Below are 14,426 nucleotides of genomic sequence, written 5' to 3' on the forward strand. Positions count from 1 at the left end.
CTTTTATGTAACTTTATTCTTCTGTGTCATACAATCACAGACACCAATATTGTACTTTTAACTCCACTGCATTTATCTGACAGCATTCCTACTTACATTTTGCATTAGAATTTTTCGTCCCTTTCCTGTCCTGTGAAAACTGTATCTCCTCATGTGTGATTTTTGCATGTTTGTGATATACTGAAGTGTTCCTTTATGGGTTGAGAAAATTGTTCTTAATTAGGCACTTGGATCAGCTAGAAAATATTGTAACAGAGATGGAAGCAGGATTGTTGCAACATAGGTATTAATGCGGCTGTAATATTAATCTAAAAACATGCGTATAATACAACAATAAAACACTGACAAGGAGAATGATTACTTTTGATAGTTTAAGTACATTTTGCTGATAGTGCTATATCTAGTAGTAAGTTAGTCTTTAGAGGATGGATTCGTGCAGTGTTTTCATGGTGTGGTATCAGTATTTTTACTAAAGTAAAGGATCTGAATACTTCTTCCATCAGAGCTGGTCACACACTGAAATTTGTATCCTTCCACCACATGGGGGCGATATAATACAGTCCAGGGCATATGATAATAGCATAATGTCAAACTTTAATCAAAATGAAGATCTGGTCAAAATTCAACAGAATAAAAGATATCTGATATATCTTTCAGACTTTCTTTTTAGGGTACCCATTTATTTTTTTATCAAGTGAATCAGATGACTGCTTAACTTCCTTTAACAGTTCTGTGTCATTTGAAATGTGAGACTGGCATCATCTTTTGTTCCCAATTTATATAACGATTTACATAAACTTTCTTCCCCGTTGTTCCTATTGTTAACTTTGGGTCAGAGGATGTGTGCCTGGAAGGAGGATGACCCCGAATGAAACGAGGTAAGATTCAATTTCCAGTAGGCTTGGAAAGGATAAAACGATTGCTCCAGTTAAAAGAATGTCTTTATTACATGTACAAACTATTTACAGGTTTTCCTGATGACACAGAATCCACACAGACATATTTACAAGTATATAAAACTCGACAAAACATACCATATATACAGTCGCATGTTATTAGCCACCATAATATTTTAACCATTATTTTGTTATTTCCAGCATTTCGTGTAGGTTTCTGTAGATCAGAGAATAATAAATAAACAAATGCAGGTTGATGTATTATTATGCTTTGCTAAAACTGGAGGGATGGCTTTAAAATAAAGAAATAATTGTAGAATTTTGGCTGAATGCACAGATTTGACAAATTTACTTGCTGTGAATGTAACAAAAATACTTTCACTTTAAAATTTTGGAGAAATTTCATATCTTCTTCTTTTTAGCTGTTAAGGCAAAGACTCCACCATTCTGAATATCGTGGCTGCTATGTAAGTACTGCAAAGGCACACTTGATCTGCAACTACACAAACTCAGTGTTGATGCACTATTAACTCACAACAGCGTGGTAGACATTTTTGTATGTAGTGCATTATTTATTTTAGTTACTTGAAATACCTGCACATACAGTAAGGTCAAGTAATTCTCACTTTCCACTTAAAGTGCTCATGTGAATCATTCTGTTACAGGCAGTAAGCATACTGTCTGTGCTGTTAAAAAAAAAAAAGAAAAAAGGTGCATTTGCCCTTTAACAGGCTTAATAGATTCTGTTTAACTAAATCAGCACCATAAATACAATAAGCTCCCAGACTTGGTGTCGCTTTAATGACAGTGTTGATATAAACCTGAGGCTTCACACTGACTCCTAATGACACCTTTCTTTACATAGCAGTGTACCATGTGAACCCTCATAATTGCACACCTAAAAAAAAAATCATAGCACGTAGTAGTCAAGTACTTGTCTGGGGTGTCCCAGGCTGGCAAAGTCTAAAATCTTCACAGAGCAGTTTTTATAATAATTGATGTCTTTGTGACAGTGGATTCAAATAGATAAAATATTCAGTTTTTTGATATTTTTGTTAAAAAAAAAAACAAAACAAAACAAAAAAACAAACCAATATGATCCACATCTTTGCAGTATCTTGTAAAAGTTAAAAAACGTGTTTGTTTGAGTTTTCTGCAATGAAGACCTCAGACTGGCCATTGACAGACATCTACATATAGAATTATACTTGTCCCCTGAGAATGTGAAATGGCACAAACAACACCTGAAATATGTTTGGATGAAATGAGTATATGTGTGTGTCTGTGTGTGTATGTGTGCGTGTGTGTTTGTGTCTATGCATATGGCTGTGTTTGACAATCCATCTGCTTTTGCTGCTCAGATTTTCAACTTCCTCTTTCTCTCGGTCCATTTCTCGTTTTCACCGTTAGGCAGCCACACCGAAACAAGCAGCTTTCTGTTAGTTTCACAGTCTGTCCGAGGTCAACTGGTCCTGTCTTGGTGACTGTTTGTCCCAGTGGGATGTCATCAAGGGTTTTTCTGAAGAAATGGATCAGAGGGTTAGTCTGTATCTATGGACGTTCTTACTTTGTTTCATTTTTCATCCAAGGGGATGAAGGGAAAGTGGGAAACCAAGTCTGAGCAGTAATTGTGAAGCATATTTTTAGTATGCTTCATGTTAACAATTACCTTCTAGGACTATAGCCAGCAAGTGGAAAACATTATGTAGTAATGGGATTTACTCTGATTATTTTAAAAAAAAAAACATCTTCAGGTAGGAGCTTCCTCAAAGTTTTTCTGGAGATCACATTCTTCCTGTTGGTTTATTTTAAACGGAGCAAACACTATCCTCTTTAAAGATTGTGTGGTATCGTTGACAGCTACTGGAAAAGCTAAAAGTTTGAGCTTTTGATACAGAAAAGTAGCATTTTCTTTATGTGGTACCTCCATGACTGTCTGAATCCAATTGAGCATCTCTTCCACGTGGCAGTAGACCCCTGGCCTTCCCTCTCGGGCACAGCCGACCCCCCAACTCACCACTCCCACCAATCTCCACTGAGATGAGGACAAGTGCACTAAAGGACCCCCACTGTCGCCCTGAAGTTTAACACATTACAAAAAAAACAGATATTTTAATATGCAAATGATTTTCCAGAGGAGAACATTAGTATCGGATGACATACACATACACCTGTGTGGACTGTAACTGGACTTAGAGGTGTGTTACCTGACAGGCATCCACTTTTCCCTCTAGGAAACCAGCACAAATCATATTTCGTGTTATGGAACTGCCGTAGACTGCGGGGCTGGAACACACACTCCGGTCTATCAGAGGGATTTGGGCCTTTTGCAGTGAGGGAGAAACTTTACCTGATGGAGTAACAAGGACACGGCATTTAAATGAAAGGAGCAACCTCAAAAGATGAAAGAAATCTGTCTTCATGTTCTCAAGGCAGCAGCTGGTAATGATCAGAGGTGGTGTGTGTGTGTTTCTTACCATCTTCCTCGAGGTAACCCCAGCCTGTCACAGCCATGTTGGCTCCGGCAGCAAGGCCAAAAGCTTTAGGGGGGAGACAGACTGGCTTGCGGTTCTCTGGAAGACAAGCATGGATTATGAGAAGTGTAGATATTATTTGCTGTTTGGCAATTCAGATGTATAGTTAAAGTAAAAGAAAAAAACAAACAAAAAAAACAGATTACAATAGTTTGATATTTGACATATAGCTCACTGGAGGGCAGCAGAGTAAAGTTTACTGATCACATGACCCTATGAAAATCTTTCCGGTTTAAATTTGAACTACACACTCTGCCAGGTTAGTTAACTAATGTTCCAATCAGTACGGTGCAACGTGTTCTTATGAGTATTACATTCACCTCCCACTGTGATTGGGCTGCTGAGTCTCATCAGTGCAATGTCGTAGTCGTTCTGTGCTGGATTGTAGTCTCCGTTCACTATGATCCTGTCCACGTACGAACCTCCCACTGTGGTCATGTATGTCCGACCTGACACTACTCTCCACCGACTCAGCGCCTTCTTACTGCTGCAAGGACCCAAAAGAAGAGAGCAAGGGGGAAGTGGGATCATGAGTTTATGTGTCGGCAGATCAAGACAAAGAAAAATTAATTGGAAATTATGTGTAAGCATACTGACCCAGAAAAGCAGTGGGCGGCAGTGACTACCCAGCGAGGTGACACCAGTGAGCCTCCACATGTGTGCTGTCCGCCTTGCTGCAGGCTGACCTGCCAGGGCCAGTCTTCAATCAAAGCATCCGTGCCCCCGACAATACGTTCAGAAGACCCAAGCCGTCCACAGTCTGGTACACAAAATGATTTGGTCATTGTTTCCCTGTGTATCACATCAAGCTAACTTATGTTTTCTATCTTCGCTGATCTTGATGCTGTATTTCAACAGTTTTCTTCCGCAAACTCTTGCTTTTGATTTGTTGTACAGAGCGAAGGAAGCTGCTCTGTCACATGTTGCTAAGAAAAGAGTTGTGCTGCTCACTGTGGACATGTTGGGGCCTGTCGGTGTGAAACTCATCACACAAACATGTCATGTTCCACTCACCAACCATGAACCCTACACGGCCTTGCTACAGCTGTAAACAATGTTAGTGACGATGGTTGCTGTTCTAAAAATAAAACTCACCAGAACAGGACAATGATATCACAGATCCAGATCTGCATACGCTGCTGTGGGAGGGAGGAGGAAAAAAAAAAGACCATCATTAAATATTTAGGAGCTACTCATGTACCACAAATGCCCACGTAATTTGTCAAACAGGCTAAATACACAGTCAACTGTTGACTTAGCTTCACCAAGTTGCTGACCTGTGTTTCTATTCTGATTTGAGTAAAGTACCTGTTTGTTTTGTTCACTTTCATAAAGGACTAGCTAAAGAGGAAACAAAAACTGGGGATTTTTTTGATACTTTTAGGAATAGAAACTATGAGAGCTGTCTCATATACAAGTCATGCAGGAGGGGGAGGACAGCAAACAGAAAGAGAGTAGAAGTAAAGCTTTTCCCTGCAGTTGTATGGATTGGAGCTGATAGAAATATAAATATGAATAGGAGGTTGAGAGAAGTGAATAATATGCTGTCTTTTCCGTTGAGTGTGGAAGCAGCTGTCAGCTGTCAACAGCTGCACCTCGATACCAAAAATATTTGCATAACAAGTGACACTGCAAAAGTTTCCTAAAAAGCCCTTTTTAAATCACTTCTCATCTGTGCAGCAACGGCAAAAAAAATCCAGTCTTGTTACTTACCGGTCGATTGTAGCCTGATGTATGGGTGTGCTTGCTGTTCCAGACCTGACAGCTGTGAATGGTCCGATTTTCAGGGATGACACTAAAGTATCTACTCGGACATTTGTGCTCTGAGGTTTACTGTAAAGACAGATAGGGGGCTGATGTTAGACTTTATTTCACGCCAGTCTCACATTTTCATTTCTAGTTGGTGTGAACTCACTTTGTGTACCCTAGTTGTTTACATGCTGTCTCTGTGTGCTGCGTTGTCCACTCGTCACTACAGACACTCCGCCAGCCTGAGCCGCGACTGTAAACCTGGAGAACATTCCGACTCGACGTGAGACGCACTGGAAGGAGGAGCAGCACAGAGCGGAAGGGGAGTCAGTTTTCAAACTTGTTTTTTTTTGTTTTTTTGGCTGATGACAAAGCGAGAAAGAGTCAGGTGTTTGTTCTACCTGGAAATGTAGTGTTGACTGTAAAGCTTGACACACAAGTAATTTCATCTTCTGCTCCAGCACAGTCATCCTTCCCATCACAGGCTTGGTCTATGGGGATGAACCTCACTGAGCGTTTGCAGAAGAAGTATTTGCTGTCAACCAACACCTTAACTAGAGGAGAAAAAGAGTGGCACATGGGAGGAGTGGGGCAGAAAATGAGTTTGGCTTGGTTGATTTGACATACACTAAATCCTATTGCTGCTGTAGATGCTGTACGTGTGTGTCCTTGGAGGAGGAAATTGTTACTCACTGAAGTATCCTGCGGTGACCAGTATGCCCAGTAACACCACAACTGTCAGGATAGTCAGTAACGCCTTCTTCCAGTTGCACGTCTTGTGTTTCGGAGTCTTTGGAGCCGTCATGGGTTTTCTGTGGCGGCCTGGCCGTGGAACTGCAGGGTACAAATAGAGAGGGGGAAAAAAAGACAGGGCAAAATGAGAGAGAGAAACATGATGAAGGCAGTGACAGGGAAACGAGACGACGGAACTGAAACCACAGAGCAAAAGAGGATAGAAGGATAGAGAAAATTAGTCACAAAGAAAAAAAGCAGTGTGTACTGAATGTGCTGCAAGTTCTCAGTACTACCAAACACCACATGTTCCAAGTACCTAGTCTACTATACAGGAAAATCTCCCTTCAGGGCAGCCATATGTATTCACCAGACACCATCACCAGCTCATAGTTTACCTGGCGGCCTGGGATTTAAAGGTCTGGAGCTTTCTTCAGCCGCCTGAACAGTCGTCTGAGGGCAGAATAACAGAGACATAAGATACGGTGAGCACAGGTGTTGGTCCAACAGAGTGCACAGCTTCACAGAGGAAATGTGTGGATCCAGGAGGAGGTGTAGATTTGTGCAATTTTTTGTGTAAGCATTCCATGTAATTATCTGAGCTTAAAGGATCTCTTTGCACGTGGCTTTTGTTGTGTTTGCGTCCAGGGGATTGTTCAAACGTGTGTGATCATAAATGGCAGTTATTTGTCCTAAAATACTTCAAAATATAGTGTCGCAACTCAGCTCAAGGCTGGACAAACGAGGGGAGACCACACGAGTTGTAACTAAAAATAAGAGAATGAACCTAAATACAAATAAAGCATAACACTAACACAGTGGAAGCCAATTTGGCAAACACATAAAAAACACACAATTCCAACCTATTATTGATCAAACATTCATTGTCACAGGAGTAGCAGCAACACAGAGCGAACCAGGCCAAATCACCACACAAATTAAACGTTATCTTACCAACATGGTTAATTTGAGTCTCGAATGAGCCCCGAGTTTGTCGCAATCCAAAGTCGGACAACGGAGGGAAGGCTACGCGTTAATTTTAACTAAAAATGAATGTATTTTACAGAAATTAAAAGACAGCTAACTGAGGTGCAAACAAACCATAACCCAAACTAAATGGGAGGTGGAGCCAGACCAGGTGAGCTGAATCACCATGACGGTGCGTCGCCACCCAGCAGACTCCTGTAGAGATAACTGCCTAGAGGGTCTTCACAAGCGAAAATGTGAGCCATGTGTAAATAAAGGTGTATAATATAATGCGTATCCAGGGGAGGAGCCACATTAGATTACCAAGCATGCACACATGGGACATAGTGTGCCACCATGAGCTGTCATGTTATACCCATGTTCTTCTCTGGATGTATGAGACCCTCCATATGCTGCAGGCAGTTCCCACAATGTGTTATCTCACACATCCTAAACCCACCATGAAACTGATAGCATACACTGATAGTGACTGATAGTATACAGTGTAGAGGATGGTGGGGCGTAGCGTGGTGGGGTCTACTGGGACCCAGACAGTCTTCAATGCAATTCAAATGCAACTGACATTGTAGACATAGAACACACTGTAACATTGCAGGGTGGGGATAGAGATTGGTGGCCACCCTTCAACCATGGGAGCCTCATGTGTCCTTGAGCAAGATATCAGCTGTATGACAGTTACATAATCACAGACAGATTGTTTCAGTCTGTATTATGTGAAGAGGAAAAATGACACAATAACCGCCAGTAGTTATATTCCAATAAGTCAGCTGCATCATCCATAGTTACGTCATGTTTATGTTCTTTGTTATTAATCATCGTAACATCTTGACTTTCAGATTGGGAACTATGTCTGAATGACTCAGCCCATAATGGTGGACAGCCTTCAAACTGCAGGATGCTCAAGGTAGCAGCAGCAGATCGCATTTTTCACTGTTTGTCCACATACTATAGAGTCACTACTCACCGATGACCACTTGAGCACAAACAACTTGTGAATCATTCATAAATTATTTTAAATACATTGCTTAAAAACTCATATTAATTTTAGACTTGCACATTTTAGTTTGGATTCCTGCAATGTATGAAAGTTGTATAAATATTATCATTATTATATATCTGGAAACACTTACAGTCATTAAGTTGCTAAAATATAAGAAGACTGTTTCTTTAATGCCTCTTTTTCCCTAACTATGTGGCTAAATATGTGTGGGAATATGGAGCCTACAGAGCTGGCTGGGCGGGTTAATTAAACCTACAAAAAGCTCATTTTTTGGTCCCTTGGGGTCAGTTAAAGGTTGTACTTGCAACATTAAGCTATTCTATCTTCAAAGTCAGTATGGCAAATTTGCTAATAACCACTTTCTTATTTAACTACACGTCCAGCAGTTATAAAGTAACATTTTAATTCATTTGACATCATTTTTATAGCCACCTGGGTGGTGTCACAATATTCCCTTTATATTCTTTTTATAGCTCAATCTTTGGACTCCACTGACATCCAGTGAGAACATGGGTGGTAAATACTCACCGACTTATAGCTAACTTTAGCATTTAGTGCTGAGCTGGTTGTATATACTGGGTTGGAGCTTTGCCACTGGAGAAAGCTGCATTCTGCTGCCACAAACTTGCTATAAAGCTCAGTAAAGCTGAGTAGATTTGCAGATTTAGGTGATAAGTATTTGAAGGTTAATTACTGTGAGACTTGGCACTGACACATTGTTCTTGTATTGTAATTTCATGCACTCTTTAAAAAATTATATATAATTATTGCCAATTAAATCTAATGAGTCAGGCGACATTAGCTAATTTTGCTGCTGAATAATTGGTACAACATTCACTTTTTCAATCCATCAGATACATTGAGTGGACTCCAGTTATACTTTCCAGTTACTCAGGGTTTTCTAAACCAAAGCCTAAGTGCCTAAGCCAAAAAAAGAGAAAAAAAAAATACTATACTGAGTGTACAAATGTGTCCCATAAGGTGGGACCCATTTTGCATCTAGTTCTGTGTTGGTAAAATACTCAGCTTTGTTAAGCTCCGTGGCCAGCAAATCCCTTGATTAACCTGTTAAGTCTCTTTTCTCTTTGTCTGTCACTGCAGGCTTCGGCACAGAAGACTGATGTATACAAAAGCCTGACAAAAGTTGCAGACTGGCCTGTATGTTGCTAAGCCAGCCAAACAAAGGTACTCATAAGATCTTATAAGTCCTTGAATATATAAAATATTCAGTGTATTAAAATAAGAACTTATGTCCTTATAACTTGACGAGTGCTTGGCCTCAGACATGTGAGCTTCTGTGACCCACACAGCTGTGCAACAATAAGTTTGTCTTCAGGTTACATTACATACACAGTGCATTTGATTTGTTTAATTGATAGCGACTTGATGATAAGGTAGCATTTTCCTCTGTGTTATTTTTTACTGTGTCTTCTGCAGCTGCAGCACAAAGTCAGTTGGAAGCAAACAACTTTCTCTCTCCAGGCAAAAGGAAAAATGAGCCAAAGAAGGTGAGTGAACATCACAGAACAGTGGGAAAATCTGTGGTGGTAGCCTTTAACATAGTAGAAGCTCCATGGTTTAGGCTTTGTAGTTAATTATTGTCATTTCTATTGACATGAGCAGTGTATGGTTGGCCCATAAATGACAATTAAAATGACCAGTTTGATTAATTTGAGTAGAAGAATTTAGATTGATAATATCGAGTTCCATCTTTATTGTATAACAGTTGAAATTTCTGTCGTTACTCTTTCAGACTGTTTAAAAGCTGACCTCTAATTCCTGATAATCATCATCTCAACAACACATTCACACGCCCACAATTTAAACTGTAGTTATTCAGTTCAAACTCCTTGGTGCACAAACAACGGTCATGTGTGCTGTTGCACTTTCACTTCTTGTATTTTACTTTAAGCGCATGTACAATAACCAGCAGATAGTCTGTGTGCTGCTGTTCAGCAAAGGTCAATACAGTTCCTACTGTAGTGTTATAGCTCAAGTATCACATGAATGTGGCTGCTGACTGGCCTATTAGAAGGTTTCAACACATGGTATATAGTTACAGTGACAGTTTGAAAAGCACTTTCGTTTGCCTGCTGTTCTTCCTCCTGTCTTTTAATTCACTGTTTAAACGACAAGCACACAAAGTGTATGCGTCAGGTGATACTTTCTTTGATTAAGAAGACATCTAGTGGAGTATCCCCAATGACCAAATGAGGAATTTCCAGAACCTTAGCAAAACTAAACAAGCAAAGTGGGAACAACTTTGTTCTCTGTTTCTCACTTCTGCTTATTTTCAGTGCAGACGTTCGAGGTAAATCCCCTCCAGTGCATAGCTATTTGCTACCAGGCTTTCTCTGCTGTCATTACTCTGGTTAAGGAAAGTGCTAAAAAAAAAAAAAAAAACTGAAGCAGGAGAAGTATAAAAATTTCTCTCTAAAATTAAGGACTGCTGCTTTTTGTCTGCAGTCAGGCTGTCAGTCAAAGAAATGCAAGAAACTGGAAAACGTGTATAAACCCCATACAGAAAAATGGCCAAAGAATGCTGTCGGGCAGGTTTTGTTGTTGTTGTTTTTTAAAAAGGAGCTCACTATCTGGTATGAAACTTTGCTGGCCATTAGTGTTTTTCCGGGGACGCTCTTATATAAGACAGCATTCATGACAACTTGAAGCATAAAAGCTGAATACGTCAAAGAACGAGGCACCGTGTTCTTTATCCTATATGCCAACCCATTAAATCTTTCTCAGATTTCTTCTTACATTGAAACAGGGAACGTTTCACTTTTGTGCATCAGGCCTTGCAGCACTTTTTGTGTGTAACATGAGAATTGCACTCATTTACAGTAAAGATGCTATTTTGTCCATATAATTAGTTTACAGCCATATTCTTTTCTTTTTATGTAATTGGATGTAATTTGATTACTGAATTTCTCCAAAAGATTGAAGAGTCACCCATATTGCTGGAGTTAAATATTTATTGTATGTAAAGTGATGAGTTTTTCCCTCACTTTGCATATGAAGTCGACAATTATCAGAGTTTTAAAAAAAACTGTAAAGTGCCAATAAAAACGAAATTTTAACAGATACTAGTTGATAAAATTTCTGTTGTGAGGAAATGGTTGCAGAAACTCATTCACCACCACCTGAAAGTGTATAGTATGAGTGGAATAAGTCAGACGAGATGAACAACAAAGCGAGTGGGTCCTACAACCTGGGAAACCAGAAAGATGGCTGAAGGAAGTCATGCTGCCTGCAGTTGACAAACACATTCCCGAAAATACAAGTTCTGCTTTGTCATACCATGATGAGGACTGTGTGTACCTGGAAACACATTTGTTGTCATTGGTACCATGATTAATCATTTTATGAGCCAGAACAATATTTCAAAACAGGCAGGTGGCATTAACCAATCACATGTCTAACCTGAATAAAATAAAGAGTTTTGACTTGCCTTTGCTGTAACTGCTAACCGGTTTATTTTTGAGTCATTCTGACCCATGCAGCGGACCCAAGGCAGTTAACCCAGTGTTAGTGGGAACTATTCCAGCTACAGTGAGCAAGACATAACTAGGTCAGCCTTAGCAGATAAAAGCCTTGACATGGTTAGTCCTTTTGTTCCCACAAGGTATTCCCATTGCTGCTTCTCAGCTTTGTTGGATTATGTTGCCTTAAACCAAAACGTTAACAAAAAGGGCTTTTGAGAGACTACGCGTGACACGTTGGATGAACCTTAATCAAGAGCGGAGATCTAGACCACTGTTGTCCGCACATGTTTAAATATTTAGGGGCCCTTACAAGAGCATGTGCATCTAAATGGGAGGATGCTCTGGTAAGTGGTGAGGTGTTGTATGCTGCCCTCATTAACACAAGCGAGGACGTATCAAGTACCGACTCAGTAACGATGATGATAAATGACTGATTTATGGTGATATGAGCTGATATGTACAGAGTCAAAACAATAGAGAAAAACATGTTTTGCTAAAAACATCAAAATAAGCAACCGTACGGAGGGACAAAGGTCTGCACAGGGAAAGCTTGGCAAAGTGAGATCACAGTTTAGTGATTTGGAATTGGTTCCAATGTCCAAAGTTGAATAAACATCAAAGTAGTATACAATGAAAGATATGCAGGCAACTTAGATAAACATGAGAAACACGAAAAACCTTTTCTACCATCTGAAAAATCACCACATATCCAAATAAAGCCTAAAGTCTTTGGCCCCAAACTACGTACAGCCTGGGAACAAGCCTCTTGTAGTAACATTAGTTCAGGAACTGTTGTTTGTATTAACTGTTGTTTGGGGTACTAAGCCATTACTTCTCTGTAATAGTAAGTAGACCTACAATTGTTTGACTAAATCAGTACATAGTTTGTTATTTATCTATTTTTTCAAAATGGAAAAGGCAATATGTAGTTTATTTATCTATTTTTCCATAATTACAACTCCCATCACCGTGATGCTATAGCATTGCATGCTGATCTTTTTTGTGATGTTGATTGAAAAACATTGTTGCTGTTGCCTTGTTGAAGCGATAAATGTTATAGCGTGTTGATTGCAGAGAGAAAGAAGCTATTGATTTAAAAATAAATTATACTTAGAACCATACCAAAACCTTACTGGAATATCATAAAATCAAACCTAAATGTATCCTTGTAAACAGACAACTTATATTTAAATTCACTGCTACTCACCAAAGCACATTCAGTCTATCCTTGAAGTCTAACAAATATGCTGATAGTTTTTTGTCTCAATGTTGACAATAAATGTGTCCCGTAATAACTACCAATATCAATCAATATGAAAAAAATAAAACGCACAGCCATACTAATGACTGTCACCAAAACTATGACCATACAAAGCTACCGTGCCCGAAACTGCTACTGATCACCTTTAATAGGGTCCTCCTGTACAAGGAAACATGTGTTCCTGTTTAGTGCAAGTTTGTATCTCCATCATAAGTGTTGCTATGAGCCAGCACACTGCAGAAACGGTTGAGCAGGTATATAATGAGGGTTAATAATAATAATAATTATTATTATTCAAATGGCTAATCAGATACAAACCAGGGGCCTGAAGTGCCAGTTTTCATGATGTTGCTTCTACTTCCAGTTGTACTCACCCACATGATGTATCGGTCTTTCTCGGTAAGGCCTAGATGCACCTCGTCCGTCACGCTGCCCTACCTCCCCGGAGGTGGGACTCCCCCAAAAAAACCTGCTGTCTTCTGTATGTCCTTCGTCCGCTCCCTCTCGCCCTTCTGCTCCACTGGCCAAAACTGCAAAACCTGGTTTGATTCAGTCTGTCTTTCTCTTCCCTACTCCCTCCCCTTTTCTTTCTACAGCAGTGTAACTGAATCTGGTTTGAAGGGTGCCTGGCTTGCCCCTCTTTGAAACCCCCAAGGCTGTAATAAAAAGAGTGCCGGTGTGTAGCGTTGTGTTTCAATGCTACAGAGATTCAGAGAGAGCTGCTTCTAAATGACCAAACCCTGCTGACAAAACAAAACTAAAGTATTCCAGGTAACCTGACACTTGAACCCTCCTCTCTTTATAGCTGTCTGTTTCTACCTGTGTGCCTTCCACAGTTTTGTCCCTCCTCCCACAAGTCCTCCTACGCTTAACTTTTACAGTAAACCCTCTGGACATGAAACACACTATATCTTTTTTTTTTTTCCCCCCCCGATTTATTCTCCTTTACTCCTTAGCTCCCCTTCAATATCTCTCAAATTTAACCCAAACATCCACCCACTCAGCAATACATCTGCCCAGATACAAATACATGCAAAAACAGACGTAGCACAACCCAGAGACAACACGAAGGTAACAGTGGGGTTGTGTATGTGCACGGTAATACGCCCTGAGGCTGGGGCGTGGACTTTGTTTTGACAGTCAAAGTCAGTTGGTATCAGTCAGAAGATTGTCTGACATCAAACTGTGACACATCCAATGTCACGTATCATAGTGTCCGTAATGACATGGTAAGGGTTGGAAGGTATAATCTTTTTCACCTTCTGAATGTAGCCCATTAGCATGATAACAACTTCTGTTTATCACTAAATACAATGTACAGCTGATGCTGAGTGAAATGTTATAAGCAATTTACAGCAATTTGATAATGAAGAATTGGAAAATTAAAAAAAAATAAAATAAAATGTCATGATGATCGTGCTAATTTGAAAGTCAGGAAATCACAAAAGTTATTACAACTCATCCAACCAATCATTCAACTACATTTTACAGCTACAAGTCCAATAGCTGTTGAAACATATAATAAAAATACAAACATGTAGAACTCAGTGTTATTGAGATTCGTCAGAATTCAAAATTCCATTACAATCCATCAACTTAGTTGAGATAATTTAGTGTGAACCAAAGTGAACAGACTGACAGACCACTGCTGTATTAAAGGTTATTTGAAAATTGAATTAAATGTGGCTTAATACTACTTTCTGCTCTAAATAGCACAAGAATACAGTACTTACGCTTAGACCAAAGGCTCTGGTTGTATTGTGACCAGAACCTCAACATGCACTA

The 14,426-nt window shown here is 39.7% G+C and overlaps 1 protein-coding gene across 4 annotated transcripts; it reads right to left on the bottom strand.

Moving 5' to 3' along the window:
* Nucleotides 1-923: 923 nt before the first annotated feature.
* Nucleotides 924-13,447, bottom strand: tmprss4a (transmembrane serine protease 4a). Of its 4 annotated transcripts, none has more exons than XM_008287012.1 (13): nt 13,016-13,447; nt 6,310-6,364; nt 5,873-6,013; nt 5,581-5,733; nt 5,346-5,472; nt 5,144-5,263; nt 4,526-4,569; nt 4,028-4,190; nt 3,751-3,917; nt 3,374-3,469; nt 3,104-3,246; nt 2,821-2,973; nt 924-2,415 (listed from the first exon to the last, which is right to left on the bottom strand). In XM_008287012.1, the coding sequence occupies exons 1-13, from the start codon at nt 13,019-13,021 to the stop codon at nt 2,404-2,406; spliced, it is 1,380 nt and encodes a 459-aa protein (XP_008285234.1). In that variant the 5' UTR covers nt 13,022-13,447; the 3' UTR covers nt 924-2,403. The 4 variants fall into 4 exon arrangements, with proteins under 4 accessions (XP_008285234.1, XP_008285235.1, XP_008285233.1 ...); XM_008287013.1 differs by lacking the exon at nt 13,016-13,447 and adding an exon at nt 12,588-13,000; XM_008287011.1 differs by lacking the exon at nt 13,016-13,447 and having other exon boundaries at nt 4,526-4,566; nt 6,310-7,797.
* Nucleotides 13,448-14,426: the final 979 nt, after the last annotated feature.

This window comes from Stegastes partitus, unplaced genomic scaffold (assembly GCF_000690725.1).
Source record: "Stegastes partitus isolate 25-593 unplaced genomic scaffold, Stegastes_partitus-1.0.2 Scaffold482, whole genome shotgun sequence".
Classification (NCBI taxonomy): Eukaryota; Metazoa; Chordata; class Actinopteri; family Pomacentridae; genus Stegastes; species Stegastes partitus.

Coding starts and splice junctions, on each gene's coding strand:
- tmprss4a (XM_008287010.1), bottom strand. CDS start 6,388: ATGTCTCTGTTATTCTGCCCTCAGACGACTGTTCAGGCGGCTGAAGAA. Junction 3,247..3,373: donor GGGTTACCTCGAGGAAGATG/GTAAGAAACACA, acceptor TTACTCCATCAG/GTAAAGTTTCTCCCTCACTG. Junction 2,974..3,103: donor GAAAAGTGGATGCCTGTCAG/GTAACACACCTC, acceptor GTTAAACTTCAG/GGCGACAGTGGGGGTCCTTT.